Source organism: Anas acuta, chromosome 4 (genome assembly GCF_963932015.1).
Source record: "Anas acuta chromosome 4, bAnaAcu1.1, whole genome shotgun sequence".
In the NCBI taxonomy this organism is placed as follows: domain Eukaryota; kingdom Metazoa; phylum Chordata; class Aves; order Anseriformes; family Anatidae; genus Anas; species Anas acuta.
This window is the reverse complement of record NC_088982.1, coordinates 40,297,934-40,318,948: the sequence shown is the minus strand read 5'-3', so window position 1 is coordinate 40,318,948 and position 21,015 is coordinate 40,297,934. Positions and strand designations below refer to the sequence as shown.

Below are 21,015 nucleotides of genomic sequence, written 5' to 3'. Positions count from 1 at the left end.
CGCTCCATAACAAAGCAGTTCTCTGTATCCTTTTCTACCAAGTAAGCTCCCTGCTACTGACGTACTTGTCTACGAACCATCACCATTTGTCCCTGAACATTGGCTTAATGATATGGAATATTATTTTTTTTCTCATAATTTGTTTTATACCTTGGGCTTTCTGCCTTTTAATACATTCTTTGGTTTGGCTCTTACTGTTTGCATCTCCTTGCAAGGCACTTCTTTTCTGCAAGTCATTGTAAGAATCTCTCTAGATGATGTATGAGGAGAATTATGCATCACATTAATCCGTAGCTTCCATTGTTGTAAATCACACATCATTAAACTGTGCTCTTGTGTTTACTGCTTGATCTTGCAATCCTAGTCAAAGTATTCATTTCTAGTGCAGTCGCTGCTACAGTGTGTTGAATGTGTCTGATGTTATACAGCAGCACTAAGACTGGACTCGAGCCTTGTAGATGGATTCATCTTCAGTTAACACTTCTCATCGTCACATTACTGTAAAATATATAGCTGTCAGTTTAACAAGTGTTGTGGGTTGCCTGGGTTCAGACCAAGTACAATAAGCTTTATGGTTTCATTCTTCTGCTTAAATTGGTTTGTTCACATAAGAAGCTTTTGCACCTAGTTTTTACTCTCATTTTAGCGAAATAATTCTATTTCCTCATGATCAAAGCCCAGGGTGTCTAACAAGCTTCACTGTAAAAGATTTCTTGGATTTTCCTGTTATACAAGAGTTCGATAACAATATCTGATAAAGATCTTCCTGGCTTTACATCCTGCAAAGCTGGCTAAAATGTTAGTGTTCCTTTTTCCTTTTCCATTTCAGTATTTTCTGTTAAAAGATGGAAATGCACTTCTGCTTCTCCTTCGGCCTTTCAGTAATCTCTGTGTTAGAGAACGTTAAATCTGTGGCCATGTCTCTGGGGCATGTCTGTTGGTACTGAAATAAATAAATAAATCTTTGAAACAGAACAGTCTGAGGCTGCAGTCTCATTCGTGAATTCAAGATTTCTGCTTATACTTGTACAGAATATGCTTTCCCCTCTTGTGAATTTTTAAGCTTTTATGATGCGTTTGCTGTCTCCTAGTTTTACCTGCCAGTATCGTGCTCCTTGACTGAGGCAGCTTTTGCAAGATTGTGTAATCTTGGTGCCTGGTCTCCTATCGCTCTTTATATGTCTATGTGTTTAAAGCACCATCTGGTTGTCCCTGAAACCTGTACCTTTAATAAATACTATACCAAGGCTCCTTATGCTGGAATTCGAGGAGCTGAGTGAAATCACTTATGTCTTGCTATGATACTGTCTTTGAAGTCTTTCTTTTGTCTTATTTTTCCTTCAATCCTCTTCATTTTCTACTTATTTTTCCTTTGTTAGTGCGTGTGTTTGTTTTTTTTTTCTTTACTTTCCCTGGTTACAATAAGTCTTTCCCTTGGTCTTTGCATGTATTTCTTTAAACCTTTTTTCTTTTTTTTTTCTTCTTACCTTTTTTTTAAACTTTTTTGTTTTATTTTGTTTTACATCCCTCCCTTTTTTTTTTTTCCCAACCTTACCTTTTACCCCATTCTCCCAGGTTGACAAAAATACCCAAAGGCCATAAAGGAAAGCAGAGCAGGACTATGCACTTTCAGTTGCTTTTGCTTTGCAGCTGGCTCTGGGTTTAAAGAGCATCTGCTGGCTGCTGCTCAGGGTTGGTCTGGAGGAGTGCGACACCAGCGGTCAGGAGGTGCGGCAGTGCTGCTTTGGAATGGAAGACTACCAGTAAGACACAACACATTTGCTATGCATAGAATGGCTTTGTGCTGAACACTCATAAGTCTTTTTCTTGAATTCTTAAAAGACTAAATTCTGCTCCTCTATGAACCGAGGAGGCATATCCTGTTCTTTCATGCTTTTATGGAAGAAGATGAAGTTTCTCCTGTTGGGTGCTAGGAAAACTAACTGGGACTTTTTCCGGCAGAATGTTTTTTCTTTAGTAGTGAAATGGACTTTCAATTTATTTAAAAAAAAAAAAAAAAAAAAAAAAAAACTTGCTTTGGAAAGATTTTGCTCTCCAGAAAAGATCTTACAGTTCTAAATTTGAAGAAAGATTTCATTTTAGTAAATACTTGGTGTCTAAGAAATTCAGGTTCGGATATGGTTTGGTTTTCCTTTCCTTTTTTTGATGATATGTTACATTTTTAATCAGCTTTTCTCAGAGAAGAAGTCATGTTGATGGGAAAATAGCCATCCAAGTAGCTTGTCACCTCTGTAAGATCTTCAGAGGTGAGATATTCTTCCACTCAGAGGGCGTGTAACTTATTTGACCAGTCAGCGTATCTTCATCCCCTTTTCAGCTCTGCACAGATTCACATTTCTCACTGGTACTGCCCCCATCTTTGACATGTTCTTGTTTGCTGCCTTGTTGCTGTTTGTCCCTGCTGCCTTGACAGGTGCTGTGAATGTTTCCTGAGATGATGAGGATCTTGGTTGCCTTGTGCTTGTATATCTTCTAGTTGCCATTCTCAGTTTTGCTCGTTGCCTGGTGTTTGAGGATTGCGTATTGTATTGATCATAGACTACTGCCCAGCTGGATCCATAAGTGAGTTGGGGAAAGCTACCAAAGAGCTTGACAGTAGGGGAAAGTAATAAGTTACACCTAAGGCAGGCAGGATCTGCTAGTGCATGCTGATTCTTCAGGGAACTCATCTTTCCTTTCCACTCAGGGCCTGCTAACCCCTGCTTACGAAACCACGTAAGAATTTTTGTTGTTGTTGTTGTTTTTTCTTTTTTTTTTTTCTTTTTCTCTTGAGATGTTCTCTTGTCTTTATCTAAGTCCCAGACAGCCTTTGTGGTCGGTTGGTTGTTTGTTTTTTTTTTCAGTCTTACTCTACTAACCAGAACCTACTGAAATGGAAATTATGAGGGAGGCCATGACCTATTCTTAAAAGAAAAATGGGACTGTATAATTATTTTTTCTGAATTTATAATTTCTAATGGTTGGTAGTTCGAGAAAATTTTTGGTAAGGGAATTGATATTATCTGGTCTCTAAATATGCATGACCTTTCAGTTCTTTTTATAATTAAGGGACATGAAACCCTTAATTAAGGGTTTCATTCCCATTAGCTGATTTATATAGCCTTCTTTCTGCTATTAGACTTACAAAAACTAATGAAGCAAGCGCTGAATTTTTAGTATAGATTTTTGATTATCTTGTACATTTGACACAAATTTGTTCTTAGTCCTGAAGCAATGAAGTGCTGGATCAGCACAATGATGTTGGTCCTTTCTGGACAATTTACTTGATGTCAGTAGTCCAGAAATATTTTTCATCAATCCCAAGATAACTGCTAATTCTGTCAGAAAGCTGTTGGCTTTGGCATTGCCTAGCCAGATCTATATTTGGATTAGCCTGCAGAACATGGATACTGTGCATATGTAAAACAACAGACACTTTAGTAGTAATGTTAGCAGGGCAGAAAGTGTAACTGTGTCTCACCCCATACATAGATCAATATGACAACTTCTAAAACCTCTTATTCACAAATGAGACATACTTAAAAATCACTTCTCACTTTGCTAAGATGGTGATTTTGCTGTCATAAAACTCACTGGTAGCTATTTTAAAATTTAGCAAAGACATTATTTCTGATACCTACATTACATTAAGGTAATTTGGAGAAGACTTCATGTCCCAATTGAGGACAAGGTTTACATAAATGCTTATCACTAAGCTTGCATTTAGTTCTTGCAAAGAACAAGCCAGAAGTTGAGCACCTTGACTAAGTGTGGCTGAAAGTGGTTTTATGGGAAAATGTCACCTGTGAAATTGGCAGAAGTGTCTGATGTAGCCCAGAGGTTTGTTACTAAGAGCAATACTGGGGTAATCTTGTGGTTCTTAATGCCTCCTGTAACGCTGCATTGTGAATAGTCAACGGCCTTACAACAGAATATTTTTTTAAATAATATGTACATGTGAAATATGTAAGAAGCAGGTGTTTTATAAACACCTAATAAAACGGATGTTTTAATTACTTTTCATTTCTCCACATTGATTAGTTTCTGCTTTCTGGGTTATCACATGTCTGCATCACCCTGAGAAGCAGAGGTGCCTCCCAGCTTCCAGTGGCACTCTTTCCCTTCCGACTGGGGAAGAGTTGGCCACCCAAACTCTTCAGAACCTGGTTGCTGTCTCTTCTTAACTCCATTTTTATTTGATGTCTGTTACCAGTGCACGCAGAGGAACAATCTTAGTTGTGAGAAGTGTAGACAGCTTCTTAGGTATTTGCAGATTGCTTAGAGATTTACATTAACCAATCAATTCTACTGGCTAGTTGAACTAGAGAGAGAAGCTTGTGTAATTTAGGATAGCCACACGTATTTCTTGCTAGTCAGGGAGTTGCCTAATTTGCAACTACATGCATATCTGAGGCCTATCGGATACACTGCAGCTCCATACCCTATGCCTATTCCAGTTTGGGAATAATTATTGCAATGTTTTACAGATTTGGTTCCAGTAGATAAAGTTCTTCATCCTCCCTTGTGGCCTTATCAGTCTGTCAGCTTCATTTTGTTTTGAGAAACTCAGGAGAGCTTTCTTACTGTTCCCAATGGTACATGTCAATTTTGAACAGCACTCACAGCCACTTGCACGATTGTTTAGGATAGGGTAAGAGGATGGGAAACTGTAACTGCTGAGGAAGAAAGTGTAAAATTAACAGATATTCCTAACAAGTTAAGTGCCATTTTTAGTTACAGAGATCTGTCCTGAAATAATACAGTCTTAAAAAATTAATAATTCTTAATAACCTTTAAATAAGTAAGGGTGTTCCAAGACAACTGTTCTACCAGCAGTTTAAGGCTTGCTGGGCCCAACAAATATTCACATATAGTATACATGTATTAATGAATACCAGAGGTGACTCAGTAGTGTGTTCAGTGCTTTGCAAATCTGTATTCATCAGCACAAGCCTCAAACACGCTCAGTTACCTCAATGTGAATGGACATCGGTAGCAGTGGGGCTGGTTGTGTCTGTCTGTGGGTGCTATGCTTTTCACTGGCCTGGGCCTTAGTTTAACTTCTCATGCTTCTCCTTGTCTAAAACAGCAGAATTGTAATCCACCCAGCAGAGACTTATTGCAGGCTTGATTGATTTTAAAATAAGGCTGACGTTGATGCTATTATCCAACAGTCATCTCCACCTACTGGCACAGGCAAACTTTTGGGATCTGAGAATGCGTTAGGTTTTTAGTCAAGTACACAATATTCAGACAGCTGAAAAAAATCATTTTTGTTTTCCATCTTTAATAATGATAATTACCCTATTATTAAAAGGAATAATATACACAGCATTTAAGCACATGCAGGCTCTCACAGTAAAGAGATTGTGCCTTTTTCTTGTGGAAAGATGTTATACTGTGCAGACTTGGTGTCACTGAAACTGTAATAATGTATGAAGTTTATAACTACTCTAACTACTTTGAAGAAGCACACTGCTTGGCTGGAAAACTTACAGGAAGTTCACAGGAAAAAAAATCTCCAACATCAATATGATGGTTTCTATAATTCTTAGTTGGGGTTTTGGGATTAGATTGGGCTTCAAACTGAATTTTTACAAGCCATATTTTGTGTATGCAGACTGCTTTTAGGCCAGCTCAGATGTGGGTTTCCAAACTTTTAGGTTAGCTACTATCCCTTTAAAAGTCTCCCAAGTCCCCATTCCATTTTATTACTTTCTTGAAATGTTATGAAGAGAAAGCCAATAGCCACCCTGTAAAATTCCAACCCCCAAATATTTCCTTTAGAAAAAGCATTGTAAGTTAGCTGATCGCCAGCAGTGCACTTACCTATGCCATTAATTTGTAACTTCTGCTTCTGAAATCCTAACCCTGCTGAAGTCAGTGCCAAAACTTCTGAAGGATTTCATTTCTAAGTAGTTAAAGCAAGAAAATAAATATCTGAACTCATGATGTATCTTCTGCTGCTTCTATAGTCTTTAACACATTGTTGTCAAGTGCAGCAAAATGCCTTTTATCATGACCCGACTGAAATAACACCAGTCTTGCAGCAGCAGCCTGGGTTAGGAAGAAATGCTCTGTATTTCATATGATCTGCACACATCACTTGGATCCCAGCAGCCCAGCAAACAATACTGGGGCTTCATTAAGGTCATGTTGTAATTGAGTAAGATTGCAGGCCAGCCTGAGAGTGTCTTGAAGCTGGAAGTATTACTTTCCATGCTCTGGCTCATTTAATGAAAGGTCCCCCTATCCTCGAGTGATTGTGTAAATTGTCGAGCCATTGTTACATTTATGGCATAGGTAGAAGTTTAATTTTCTTGACTTCTGAAGTGCTTGAGAATATCTTACATATATTTCTGACAGTGAACTTCAAGACTAATTTTTTTGAAACCTACTGACAGCTAACATTTAGTTCTTGCAAGTCTCAGGGCTTTTGCATGAAATGGAAGGAATCAAGGGAGGGTGTGTGTGTGTGTGTGCTAGAGCTGTGCTGCTGGAAGAGGCTAAAAAGCTTGGTTTGCAATCCTGGTAGCAGGATTCAGATGGCTGCTAGCTGATCTCCAAGAGAAGGGATCAGCCGAGCTCCCGACAGCTGCAAGAGATGTTACTGCTTGCCGAAAGTCATAGTTCAAATACAAGCTTCTGAATCTCAAGCAGGTACTGGCTGGATGCACTGCAAAAAGACCTGTCCTATGCCAGGAGGGTGAGAGCAGTATCGTTTTCACACCTTTCTTCACTAACTGGTATGCTAAGAAGGAATGGGAATGGTGACAGCTTTGTCACGGGAGGAATGCTTCAGTGATTGTTAGGTTGTTAGGAGAAGGCTCAAAATTAGTATTTGCAGTCTCCAGGGAAGGAATAGAATCCGCATTTTATGCCACCCATCTGTATGCTGAATAAATGTGGACTGTTGCCACAGAAATACAGAAACAAATCTATCCACATTAAGCCGAGCAAAGTAAGCAATTCCTTACTTGTTTCCAATCTGACCACGTTAAGATGGCATTTAGTGCAGGCCGAGTTTGTTCCAAACAGAAGATTGGAGTAGTTGTAAGATCTCAGAATATGTGACTGGTTGGTTGGTGACTTTTTCCTTTTTTTCTTTATTGTCCTGGAAATAATGTTCAGCTGCGGATGCCACAATGCAGGAAATACTGCATGGCACTTTCAGCACCTTTCTTCTAACATGCATCTTGTGTTTCGAGTGATGCTGATCTGTTTTGAGAGCTTGCGGGATTTTCAAAACCACTGCTATGTTAATCTCATTTGGCTCCTATAACATGCTTCAGATCATTCTCTGTTTTCAGGGTCTGATGACAAAATATTGAATGGTGTGATTTGTACTGTAAATGGTTTATTTTCAGTGTTCACTATAGCTTCGTTTTGGAAGCCTGTGGTTATTTAACCCCTTTGCAAGTCTTCAGCATGCCTTGTGGTGAATCTGCTAATAGAGATGTTTGCTAATGCGAAAAGCTCTCTCTTTCAGTTAATGTAGGCTTTGCTGTATCCTAAACATGCTTTGCCTTTTGATCTCTTTGATACAAATTAATTGTAGGTGGCTAAATGCAGGCAGAGATATCAAATGCACAGCTATGCCTAAGAGAAATGTAACTATTACATAAAATTATTAGAAATCAAAGGAGAGATCCTGATAGGTGATTCAGCATGGAAATAACAGGGTAGCTGGAGTTCATGGTTTAAGCTGGTAGCTCTGATCTGCTGATACTCAGGCACTGAGTCATCCAAGGCACGAAAGCTAAATGAAGAGAGAGAGAGCATAAGCTGTGGTGCAAGAACCAGGGTAAAGGGAATTACCCTCCTTTTGTGTCCTCTCACGTATAGGAAGAATTGGTCTCTGATGCAGTCTGAGCATAGAAATATATGGGCAGCAGGGATATTACTGGCGGAAGGAAATTGCCAATAGCTACCACTAGGATTTGTCCCTGGGAGGCTAGATGTGGTTTTTTATTTGTGTATTTGGGGGGTGGAGAGGAAGTTTTTTTTTTTTTTTTTTTCTTAAAGGGGAGCAACTAGGCATATCATATCATGTAAATGTCCGAAACAGTATGGCACTGCATCTGAGTTACATATTCAGAGAATAACTAGGAATTGTGTTAACAGCTTAATATAAGCCTTGGACTCACCTGCATAACTTAATTACATCTCCTTCACATCTTCAGCTGTGTCTCTGTAATACAGTTTGATAAATTTGCTGCAAGGTTTGGTTTCAGATCACCTTAGATTTGAAGTCTTTCATACCAAATTCTTGTTTCAAGTCACGTAAAGAGTTGTGAAATTCCCATTTGATCTAAAATTCTAATTGGAAATTTCTGGCCCTGGTACATCCTCAGATAATCAGTTTTTGGTAGAGGAATACAGCACTTACCCTATCTGTCATAGATACAGCATGGAAAACCCTTATAATCAGCAGGTACTATAAAGAGACCTGCCCTGGCATTCAAATATTGAAAATAAGAGATCTAATTAGCAATGTACTGTGATATCAGCATTATGTTAAGTGCAGTTGTTTCCATCCTCCTCAGAGCCTGCCTAAATCTCAAAGAGAAATGGTAGAGATGGTGTAATGAACCATGTAACACCATTGGTCACAGCTGTACGAAATGTAACGTGGGCAAAAATGGACTGTTCTGTGAAGCCTGCAAACGGTGAGAGGGAACTGCCAAATGCTTTGTTTTAGAAATATGAGCACCTGCAGCATGCTCCGAAGAGATCATTTCAGTAGAGCATCAGGAATTTGCCTGACAAGTATGTGCTAAGAGGAATTTATTTGTGGCTGAATGGTATTGCCATGTTCCTATAAAAGGAACAGTACAGGGGAAGAACTCTGCCTGCTTAAAACAGGTTTCGACTTATTTAAGCATACAACTTCCATTTAGGCATCTAAATACCGTTTCTGGGAGTCAGTAGCATGAAACCTTTGTCCGTAGATGAGGGTGAGAGTGTAAATCTAGGTGTTCTTATTCACACACCCACTTATATTTATAAATAGTAGCTTCTTCCAGGGAGATTGACTACAATAGATAACATGCATCTGATCTTGAACACACAGATGAGTCAAGGTTTGTGGACATCTGATGTAGTTATTTTGCCAATGGGTGATCAACGTAGACAGAAACAGCCCTATTGCATGTCCATACAGGATGGTGGTAGTACTCCTGCTGGTTGCTTTGGGATTCATTTCAGCTGCAGTTGTGTAGAACATGAGAAAAAACGGAAAAAGAAAAAAAAAATTGTTTTAATTTTCTAAACTGCTTTCTCAAAGCTGCTTTTCTGTGCTCTTTTCTGGGTTTGGGGGCAGGGAGGGGAGAGAGAGGAAGAAAAACTGACTAAATTATCTCTGGTCCTTAACCTTGCAGGTCTTAGAATTTAAATAAAACGTGTTATACAGTCAACTTACAATGCTGTCCAGACCTGCAGCTTGTATATACAGAGGTGTCACAGAATGGGGATGGGAATTTGCCTTCTATTAGCATTTCAGAGTACTAGAAGCAAGAGACTCCATCTGGAGATGAGTTTCTCATAATTTCTGGGTACAAAAATGAAATAAATGTTGCTACCGTATTGTTCCAACTGCTTGATTAGAAATGAGTCAGAGTGGTCTCTGTGTTCTTCTCCATCTGGATATATATATTCCATCACAAAGCTCAGATAGAAAATTTAAGAATTCTGTTAAAGTGCTTAGCTTCTCAACTCAAAAGACACGGTTGTTTGTAGGAAATCTACTGTAGAGATTGGTTTTACAGTCTTAGGCCCTCATGCTGAAAATGCTCATGCAGGCAAGTACCTCATGCATGTAATGAACTTGCTTGATCTATTTATACCTTTACTCCGTGGATGTTTGTACCCAGATGGTGCTCCTTAAATTTCAGTGGGCTGTGTGTATGAGCAGCAGTTCACACTGCGGATCACAATGTAGGACAAGAAAGCAGGTAGCAAACAAATACACTTAATTAAATAGGTGTGACAATTAGTTAATGCAGTACTTATGACTTTTTTTTTTATTGGTGTCTCTCTGCAAGAAAGATCTGTAGCTGATATAACTTGAAAAATAATACATAATTACACTTTTTAAAAAATTGTATGTCTTTCTTTACAAGGATAAATAAATAGCCTCCATTTTTAATAATGGCGAAACTGACCCAAAGGGTGGAGTGGCCAAATTATGTGGTGGATCAGGAGCAGAATCCAACTTTCCAGACTCCCCTTCTCTTGGTAGCAATAGATCACTCTTGTCCCTGCAGCACCTTGTTTCTCCAGGCCTTTTCTTTGCCAGCTTTGGTTCGCTTTGCTTACACTTTCCATATGCTTAAACTCACACCAGGGTTGATTTGGATTTCTTTTACAGGCAAGATTCTCTGAAATTTTCCTTGATGTGTAACTGGAGTCCATTTGTATTCATTTCTTCCATGAGCTATTCTTGTGATTCTATTTAAAACGTGTGTGTATGTGTGTATATATATATATATATATATATATATATATATATATATATATATATATATATAATTTATATGTATATTCTGTAATTCTACTACGGATTGTTTTCAAGCTACTACCTTATAGTTCTATAAGTCTCCTAAAGATCTCACTGTAGCTGTGAAAGGGAAGCATAAGCCAGGCAAATAATGCTTACGTTAAGCTATAGTTGGACCAAATGCATTTCCTCGTGCATCTCTACTCCAATTGAAGTAATTGATTTCATTTTAAATGTAAAATTTGACTAATACACTTTTCTTAGATGCTTTTAGCTAATGAGTGGCATTTCATCTGCTGATATCCTGATACTTGCGAAGGGTATCTGGTACATATGAACACACCTAGGGTGGCTAATTTTAAAACGTACATAGGCAGATACTATGAATATGTGTAAGGATGTCTGCAGCTGTCTTTGGAGGGTTACAAATGAAAACTCCCTTTGAGTCCAGGCTATAAATGTTTTGGGTTTTTGCTTTTTATTTATTTATTTTTTCCTCCTGTGCAGCAAGCAGTAGGAGGCTGGCTTCCCTTGTGCAGTTTGTCACTTTCAAAAATGTTTGAAAATGTAAATGTAATGATTTATTTGGGCACAGTGATTTTCATTTATTTTCTATTACTTTTAACAGGACAAATTACTAGATTAGGATTACATCAAAGGAACTGTAAGATTTATTAGCATTACAAATCTGCTTCTTGATCAGAAGTATTCAGCACATCAATTCAGCATATCACGTTTATGGTGATGAGGTGAATATATTTCTGTAGCGTGAATGAACATCTCAGGTTTTAATGCAGCATCTTGTACACTGCTAAGAACTTGATTCAGTAAGTAGCCAGATGAGGTGCCAGTTGTAAGCTAATAGTAATTTACTAATAGTAACTCACTAGCTGTAACTCAGGAGTTGTTAAAAGCTATAAGGCACCAGAGGAGAATGGAATAATTCCTCTTGGGGCATAACACTCACAGCAGTGGCTTTGTCTTTACTGTCTTTACATTTGTCATATAACCTTTATTTTAGAAAACGTTTTTCCACTGTTCTGAGGAGACAGTTGAAATGGAAAATATCCTTTGAAAAAAATGTGCAAGATCGTTTTAATGGATTTTTTAATTTTTCCAAGACATTCATACAGATTATGGGCTTTAAGAATGTTAGAAGTTTTACACCAGTCTACTCAGCCTTTCTTGCTCTTCTGTCCATGGCACTGTCTGCTTTATTGTGTTTATGAACACTTCAGATAGGCAGATCTGCAGATTGTCTGTGGAAGGACTGAGACAACAGGAGAATTAATTACCCAGTGTAATTAAATTTCTTCAGAAGCATAGATGCCTTAGCAGTCTCTCCCCATCCTCTCTTACTCACTTCCTTGCTTGTCTTTCTCCAAGCTATATATTTCTCTCTCACATATTGCAGTTTTATGCCCTTTCAGCTGTTCCAAAATGAGCATGGCTTAAAACAAAAAAAAAATAATTGTTTTTAGGTCACATCAGACTTGCAGCCCGTTAGTACTGTGTTGGCCCCACTGAACAATAGGTGAGTGGTATCGCTGCAGCAGAAACAAACAGCTGCTGCTGAAGAGCGCCAGGAACTTCAAAAAATGGCTTTGTTCCCAAAACAAATGCATAGTGGAACTGCATATGGATTACATCTTGAGTTGAGCATCAAGTGCAGCTGTGTTTATTACACTGCCTACAAAATAGAGCAGTAATGTGCAGGCAAAGCTCAAAAGCCCCTTAGCGGCTTCCTAATCTGAGGTCAGTTGAGAAAGGATTCCCCTGTTTCTGGTTTCAACTTCCAGCTTAGAGGAAGGCCCCTGCATAAATCTGCTGTATATTCAGATGTCATTGGAAGTGCTTTGGGCTATAGAAAAACAGCTGATAGCTTTGTTAGAGGAACAGGGGAGGGGAATTTGTGTAAATAACATACGCGTTACGTGTGGGTGTAGGACTGTGTCCATTTAGGGTATATGCCCCAGCTTCCCAATGTCAGGCAGCTGGCATAGTCCTTCCCTACTGTATATACACCCTTAGGCTGTTCATGCTGTTTGTGTCTGACGGCACTTCTATCACACCAGCTGCAGCTTCCCTCTGCCCAGATCTTGGCACGCCCTGCAGTTTGGCTAGCTTGATGATATTCCCTATGCCAGCAGAGCTGTCTCTTCCTCTAGAACATTTATCATACCCTTGATGACCTCCTGTCCCGTTACCAGTTCATCCTTGCTTTCAGTCTCTTTTCTGACTGTGATTTTGTCGTGTGCCACACTGTTGCTAGGCATGAATTTGCTTTTTCTTAGCTGTGTGCATGCCTGATCATGCTTAATCGATGTTTTTCCTAAGGGTGGTTTCTAATCTTCTTAAAGAGTTTTAGTAGCTGCAGCTTGTTGAAACAGCTATGATGTTCTGCCATACAGTAGAGCTATATGTAAACTGTCTACCTTTTTATCCAAAACATTGGGGGATGGAGATCTATTTTCAAAGAAAGGTAGCTTAGTCCAGGGAAGGGCAGTTATGCTGGAAAACGTATGAATGCATCCAAGGTAAATCTGTCTGTCTCTTTTTGGTGGTGGTGGTGGTGTTAGTTCCAGATATTGTGTATAAACGACGTGTTCATGCTCATGCTTCATGTGACATGGCTGCCTGTCAGGTTATCTCCTATCCATACCGCAGTCAGATGTGGAGGAGCTGTGAATGAGCTGTATAGTAAGCACAACTCTTCCAAAGTAAGCTTTTCCCATCAAAGTAAAAAGTGTCTTATCTTGCCCTGTTGGCATCTTCCTTCTGTCCTTTATGACTTCAGTGAAAAATCAGGATCAGTTGTCTTCAGTGTTTCTTTTGTGTATGTAACAACTTGCTTCCCCAATGAAGCTTCAGGGAACCATTCTGGTTTTTTTGCTCCAATCCCCTATAGTCACCAGCCTTTATTTATAGATCATCAGATGCTCTTCAGACCTACCAGAAGTTTGCTTAGATAGCAGAAAGTGAACTTTGCGAATCAAGTCACGATCTTGAAAAGCTGCCTGAAAGTCTGAGTCCAGGTCAGTCGTGACCTGGTATTGATGGCTGGCTGTATTGCACAGACCTGAACTGGCATGGGTATAGTGCAGGCTTACTTTAAAATCAACGTAGACCTTATTTTACAGGGGTACGTCTGATCAGCCTCAAACACGAGTAACCAGCTGCACACCTCTTGCTGATGGCAGTGAATTATCTGATTACATTTTTGTCCATATTGCACTGGCTTGGTAGTACACAGCTTCTCTCCTTTTTTCACGTCTCTATTTATGAGTTGTAAATTTACAGAACTAATATTAAATGTTCACAAATGAAAAATAAATCTTGTTCTAAAGCAACATCCAATTTTGAATAAGACAGTGAATAAATCTGTCTTTAAGATTCTGGACACACTTAGAATGCATTTTAAATGATTAAAATCTTTTTTAGGCTGTATCTTTACTGCTGTGATGTCTCCCTGTCACAGATGTGCTATTGATTCATTAATGTGATTTTCTCTGTAATTTTGTTAGCAAGCTTGGTGAAAATTTGTGGTGATTGAAAAGAGAAGATAAAAAGTGAAGGTTTTCGCTAACCACAACCAAGAGTGGGCAATATTTTGTCTCAGCAAATGAAAAGTATTTTATTTTATTTTATTCTGCAGAGGGGATATGTAATATACTAAAAATGCAGCTTAATATGCTTCCACATCTCTTTTGAAGAGACATCAAGCAAAGCAGAAGATCTGTACAGCATCAATGTACTTGGCCTCGGTATTGTGTAAACATGGATTATTATTTTTTGGCTCTTTTGGTCTCCCACAGAGTCCAGGACATACTTTAGATTTAAAATATGTGCTTGTGCTGCACTTGAGATGGGCTCTTTGTTTATTAGGGAAAAGGAACCTAGGTATTTTTTCATTTACCAAAAGGTCTCTGGTAGACAGCAGAGAACAGCAGCTGCCTTCATTAAATATTGTTTTTAATATATCAAATGCTGCAAATTAGGTACAGATTAGGAGAAAAATACTTTACCTTTTAGGTCAGTGAGGATAGATGAAGGGTTAAAAAGCTGGTACTAAACTCTTATGTAAGTATAGGCTTATTGTGAGGCTTTCTATCACCAGATAGAAATCAGTGCTACTAAAAAATACACCAACTATCACAAAATCTTGTTATGAAGCATATAACCAGCCTGCAATAATTATATCTTAATGTAAGAAGAATGCACTCTCCTTTTCTTCTCGATCCAAAACCAAAACTAGTTACCACATTAAAAGACAAGAGGTGAGTGTAATTAAAATTTAGTGTGATCTTACTCCCCTTCTGCTTCCAGTATTAGTTTTCTCAGTGCCATATGCACCAAAGGCATTACGTACAGTGCTAGTAGTGCTGATAACTGCTGGCAGGAGAGCAGTGTATGACCTCAGGCATTTGTTTATTTTGTGTGATGAAACATAATCAGTAACACAGCTGAGTGTCCAATGCATACCTCACCTCAGGCTACCTATGGAGCAGCAAACTTTGAGCACCTCAGTTGTCCTGTCTGAAGTCAGAGGAGCCAACTTGTTTCTAAGGTTGGGCATGTAGTCAAGTGCCCTGTTGTACCAGGGTCTATGACAAGGAGCCTTCTGAAAGAAGCTGATAACAAATTTCCAGGTTTCCTTCTTTGTCTCCAAATTGCATGTGCTGTGCCATCGTTTCACACAGTTTCATTGACTCATCAGAGGCTGGTTGCCAACACTGTGCTTCATCTGTTACTGCCAGGAGAAGGATCTTGTGAAAAGGCAGGCGTGTATGCTACGGGGCTATTCAGAGCTCCAAACAGGAGGAGTGCTGAGGAGGAGGAAATAGAAACAGAAATGACAAAAAGCTACAGATGTTTGGAGAACCAGAAGACTAATGCAGGATGCCAGGAAAGACCAGATAATAGCAAAAGTAAGTAGAAGAGAAATACGCGGGGGTGTGCAGTTGTAGAAAATCCTTAAGAAGGAAAAAGAAGGTTTGAAATATTAGTCAAGATAAGAATTTTCACCAGGCCTTGAGTAGATTATGGCGTTTCCTAAGGTCATTTCTGTTCCTCCAATGTTTGGTGGTTTGATTATATTTGATAAGGTGATTTTTACTTCCTGTTTATACTCATTTTCCCAGCTAAATGCTCATAAGCTAGCAGAAGTGTCACAGGTTTATAGCCTTATATGCGATTATCTTACTGTAATATTTGGTAGCATTCAGTAGAAAAGAAAAGCTGGTAGTCCAGCATATTTGAAACACAAAAAGTATTTAAAATGTTTGTTTATCAATATTCTGAAAAGAAGTATCTGTTCTTCCCTTGAGGAATGAAGTCCCCCTCTGCACTTGTGGCCACAAGGCTAACATAACGAACGCAGGATGATAAATTGGGACCGAGCTTTGTCCCGTGAGCTAGCTTAGGACGTGCTCACCTGGAAAAGAGGGGCACCAGCTGGAGCCAAGCCTGACGAGCAGGAAGCATCATGTCATGTTGCTGCAGAGACCTAGCCTTGGGCAAGCTCTGTAGCTTGCCCCAGTGTGGGTGGCTGAAGACAGCTGCTCCAGCAGCCAAGGAGAGCCGGAGGGCGCAGGTCTCCCTTAGCCACCCCGCTTGCTCCCTGATCCTCACTCTGTTGCTTCACGCCAGGAAATGGTTCCTCAGGTAGGCAGTAAAGCCAGAGCAAGGCAAAGCCACTCACAGACTCCTTGTTTTCTGCAGTGCTTTTAGATACAGCGTCCATGTGTTAGTAAGAAGAAAATGAGTTTGAATTTCCCTATGAAATATGAAAAGAAGGTAATCACACAATGCTTCAGAGGTGCGGGGCTCTGAGATATGTTCTAATGCTACAGCTGTCAGCCCCTCTGTACACACAAATACCACACTGTCAGAATTTAAGAGGGTGAAATAGGTTCTCATTTTAGGTGAACAAGAACTCCAATTATAACCTCTCGCCATTCCAGTTACTGTAATCTGGGTGAATGTGTTTAACAGCAATTGGGTATGTGGCACAAAAAAAGCTCCTCTGCCTTTGGGGTAGAATTACAGCGCTAAATACAACATCACGCTAGCTGTGCGAAAGGGCAGAAAAGACCCTTCTGTTAGCCACCCTGTAGTTCAGTTTTTATAACTTTCTTTTAATGTGTTTTTTAAGGTTCAATTTGTCATTCTTATTCTTAGTCCAATCAATTTCTCATTGACAATTGGTCAAAGTCCTACCCAGCTTATTGACAGCTCCCCTGTTTTTTAAAAAGGAGGGCTTATCATTAGCTAAAGAAAAATAGCCATGTTTCAATGTGCCTGAAATTTGGGAGATTAGAGCACGTGAAATCATGAAAGTATTTTGATATCCACAATTGCAAGCATAAAACTTCAGCTGGCATTTTTATTTCTGAAGGCAATTGCTTTCCTGAAAAAATTATTTAATTGGTAGCAGGGTCAGCAAACTGTTTCCTAAATTGTAGATGGGATCCTGAAAAATCTGTTTTGCAAATAGGTCCTCACAAGAGAACATTCATATATTGAAGCTAATAAAACTCTTCCCCGGCTTGATGGATCTCATTGCATACAGAGATAAAAATCACAGTTCAAAATTGTAAATAATTAATTTCTTTAAAACAAATCATTTGCATTTTAATTCCTTTTTGAGATAGTTTGACATCACAATTAACATTGGTTATAAATTTGTATTTACAACCTGCTGCAAATTTCTGTACTACTTGTATAAAAACAACATTGCCTTGTAGCAAGATGGGCTAATTTTTTGCATTCAAATCTATGCAATTTTAAGATACTATTTATGTCTCCATTTGCACATAATCCCAAGATTTAGAAAGTGCCAATAGGCCCTGGAAATATACAGGTGCCTGGAGTGGAACAGTAGGTGTCTGAGGCAAGATGGAAGAAAAGGTATGCAATTTTACTTTTCAAGGGGAGCCTCTTATCAGGAAAAGTAACTTTGGTGTGTATCATCTTATACCAAAGACATCCACCCTTTATGGAATCAAATGAATTCATGCTTATGGTAATTTTCTCTATGATTTTGGAAGGTCAAGATAGCTGATGGTTACTACCTGTTAGTAATAAGCTCCTGCAGCTCCTCTGTGCTTAAGCCTGTCCCTATTTTAGTGGTGCTGAATGGTTGTCCACATGAAGACTGGAGAGTACTGAAAGTTTACCAGTGGTTAGTGCTTAGAACAAAGCTTGACTTGTATGTGTGCTTATTTTCTAAATATAGGATCTATTTTGACCTGTTGATTAAGAACATTTAATATGCAAGTTATTAAAAAGCACCAGTTACATTTTCATGGGTCTCAATTCTCTAAAATCCCTTGTAGAACAAAACTGTCTATAAAAAAGAGCCTGCTGCTGCAGTTAGTAGTGATGAGTATTATTATATACTTCACTTGTAGCAGCAACAGAAAGCAATTTGTTTAAAAACATAAAAACCTGTGTGCCTACTATGGGCTTGTGTTTGGTAAAGCCTAGCAGTCTTGTGTGTTTGTGTTGGTCTGTGGTTCTTTTTTTTTTTTGTTCCTTTATTTTCTTTTAAAGGTCAGCATTGTTTATTTCATACAATATCTGTTTCACGATCTAATAACTTTTTTTAAAATACATGAGATGCAATACCTATAAAATAATACACCTCTAGAGTAACTCTAATACACTCGCATATTTTAATCTATCAGTCATTTCATCAAATTCAGACTTGAAAAAATAATCCATATCTGGGCTTTGTGATAAAAATAACAGCGGGATATATTTTGATCATGAACTAAAATGAAATTCAGCAGTCTGTCAACACTGTTGATATATTTCTGAATGCCATTTAATCTGGTAATGAAAGACACAGTATCTTTTTTTTTTTTTCTGCCATGCTTAACGGGAATAATTTTTCAGGTGCTAAGCACCTGTGGCTCCAAATCAAACTGTAAGTGCCTTGTCTAGCATAAATTGAGAATTCTGCTTCAATCAGAAATGCTCTTCAACAAGTCCTTTTTATTGCTGAGATGACTGTCTGCCCTTGTAAGCTCTTGACAGTGCTATTTTGGGATAGTTTCACTAGTTAGCTATGGAATGATTGGAACACATCTTAACAGCAACAAAAAACCTGACCTAAAACAAGTACAGTTAACTCTAGCACTGATGTGCTGGTAGACGATTAAAAATCACGTTGTATTTGCTTCAGAGGAAAAAAAAATCAGAGAAAATAATGTGGATGAACAGCAGAAGTGGCATTTACAGCACGCTTGCAGACTTAATTCCGGATTAAGCTTTACTGTCTGAATGCCAGTGCACTCACTTCCTTACCATAAAAAGATCCTGTCTGTCTCTTTGCTTTTGATTGCTGTAATGTAGAGAAAATGCTCGCTGATGGAGTAAGATAGAAAATAGTGTTGCAGATTAGAGCAGTCAGAATGTGGAATGCCTGATGGCTTCTCTGTCTGAGAAATTATTCCTTTATGCATTAAAATTGGGCTTGGGGAATTTTTTGCTGTTTGTTTGTTCTAATGGCTGCATTCTCGTTATTGATAGAGAAATACATATATGAGAGCAAGGTTTGTTTTCCCACAAAATGAGTGCTTAACTTGTCCCCCAGTAATTGATGACTGATGTGACTGTGTTGTGCTCACATCCAGCCTAAAATTATCAGGAGAAATGCAAGTGGAGCTGACAGCAGAAACTTTTGCATACTTGCCCTTTTCCTTCCACCCGCCACTGCAGCTCTCAACTTGAGGAACAAACAGACTTGGAGAATTTGAACAAGAAATTACATTAAAGGAAAAGCCAAGCAAATACTGTGTGTGTCACAGAGTAGGTTGAGAAAACTGATGCTGTCTTTTTGGAACATCTAAAATCTAGTAAGTTATCTCAGCATAGCTTCAAGAGGGGGAAAAAAAAAAAGGATCTGTACCGTATACTTTGTGCCATAAATGTATTTTTTTTTCTAGTTATACAGTAGGTTTTTGTAGATGCACTTTTGCACCAACTCTCATTGAAGCAGCAGCCTACTCGTGAATCTTACAGAGTGTGGTGAGTCAGCCAGGACATGCTGTTCTGAATGGATGCTGCAGTGCTCATCTCTCATCACTTAGGATATGCAGTAAGATGCACGCAGCACAGCCTCTCACCACAGGTGACAAAATGGCACGTTTTGGGGGGCCAAACCTGCTTATACTGATAATAGATGCTATTTTTGTTCAGCGCTGAACTCAGTCATCAGGCATACTCTCTTTTGCCAAACTGCTCTGTCCTATGGAGCAGAAATTTAGTAATGAGGTCTTTGGATTAGCTTGTTTTTGCTGTGGCCAAGTTCAGATTAAAAGTTTGGCAGTTTTCTCTGTGTTGTGTTTCCAGCATTGTCTAAAATACAAATTTTAAAATACACGTTTTGTATGTGTGTTCTTTTTGCATAGGTGTGAATTTTCATTTGCTTGCTTTAAGCACGTTGAGCCGTAGTAAATTTGTTCTCCTGCATACCGCTGCTCCAGGTTGTTTCAGTTTTAATGAGATGATTGACATTATTATGCATGCTATAATTTGATTGAAAGCTGTAACAGCTATGTCCTTTCATGATTCAACTTTCCCTATGAGCATGATTTTTTTTTTGAGATGCTTAGCACTTGCAACCTTTTTTTTTTTTTTTTTTTTTTTAGTGGAAACAGTGAATTTTCAGGCCTTTTGAAAGGCAGCTCACAGATTACTCAAAAGTAGCTGTGATCCTCAGAAGCCAATTTCTTGCCATAATTCAAAACTATTGACAAAATAAAGGTGATTATCTCCATGCAAATTCTCCAGTGTACAATTAGGAGCATCGAGTTTTGAGTGCTTCAACAATCAGAGTGATTGTGACCATGGAAAAAGCTATAGCACACCCCAGCCTGCTTTCTCCCAGAAAGCATCACCTTCAGTTTAATAATGTCAAACCTTGAGCAACAAAAGCATTTTAAACTGGACATTTTTCTAGCTAGTCCTTTGCACCATTTGTATTGAATGGCTCCTTTTTCCCATCCCTAAGTTTATTTTCCTCATCACTACTTATTTATAATGATGTGCTCAGTGATTCAGGCCTATTAAGGAGATTATTACAGCAATGGAATAGTTTTCATTTCAGCTTGCTCAGAGAAGAATACAAATACCTATAAATAAGCAAAATTCATCTATTATTGCAGAGGCACTTAAAAGCCAAAGATACAAACAAAAGCAGTTGATGATATGCAGACAAAAGATGTTTTTATTTATTCCAAGTCATGAGATTCTGCTCCACAGAACATAGAAGATTAAAAAAAAAAAAAAAAAAAAAGCTTTGGAAAAAAAAGAGTGGAGTTAGCAGAAGACCAGTTTGGGTGGAGAAAGTTGGAAAAGGAACATGATGAGTTGCATGTCACTGTCACTGGTGGAAAGTTGGAAAGTTGCTGTAGTCACCAAGTTTTGGACTCTCTGCATCTTTGGATTGTCCCTTTTTAAAACTGTAACATTGACCAAATGACCTTTAGCAGTTCCAAGGGACATGAAGT

The 21,015-nt window shown here is 38.6% G+C and overlaps 1 protein-coding gene across 2 annotated transcripts in view; it reads left to right on the top strand.

Moving 5' to 3' along the window:
* RNF150 (ring finger protein 150) overlaps positions 1-21,015 on the top strand; it is a 122,040-nt gene that overhangs the window by 9,441 nt on the left and 91,584 nt on the right. Inside the window, exon 1 of one of the 2 annotated variants that reach the window (XM_068680823.1) lies at positions 15,090-15,426. The exons of the other annotated variant lie outside the window; for it this stretch is intronic. Within the exon in view, the coding sequence (XP_068536924.1) occupies positions 15,105-15,426 (322 nt within the window). The 5' untranslated portion in view covers positions 15,090-15,104. Of the gene's footprint in view, positions 1-15,089; positions 15,427-21,015 lie in introns of those variants that run through there. 2 annotated transcript variants of the gene reach the window in all.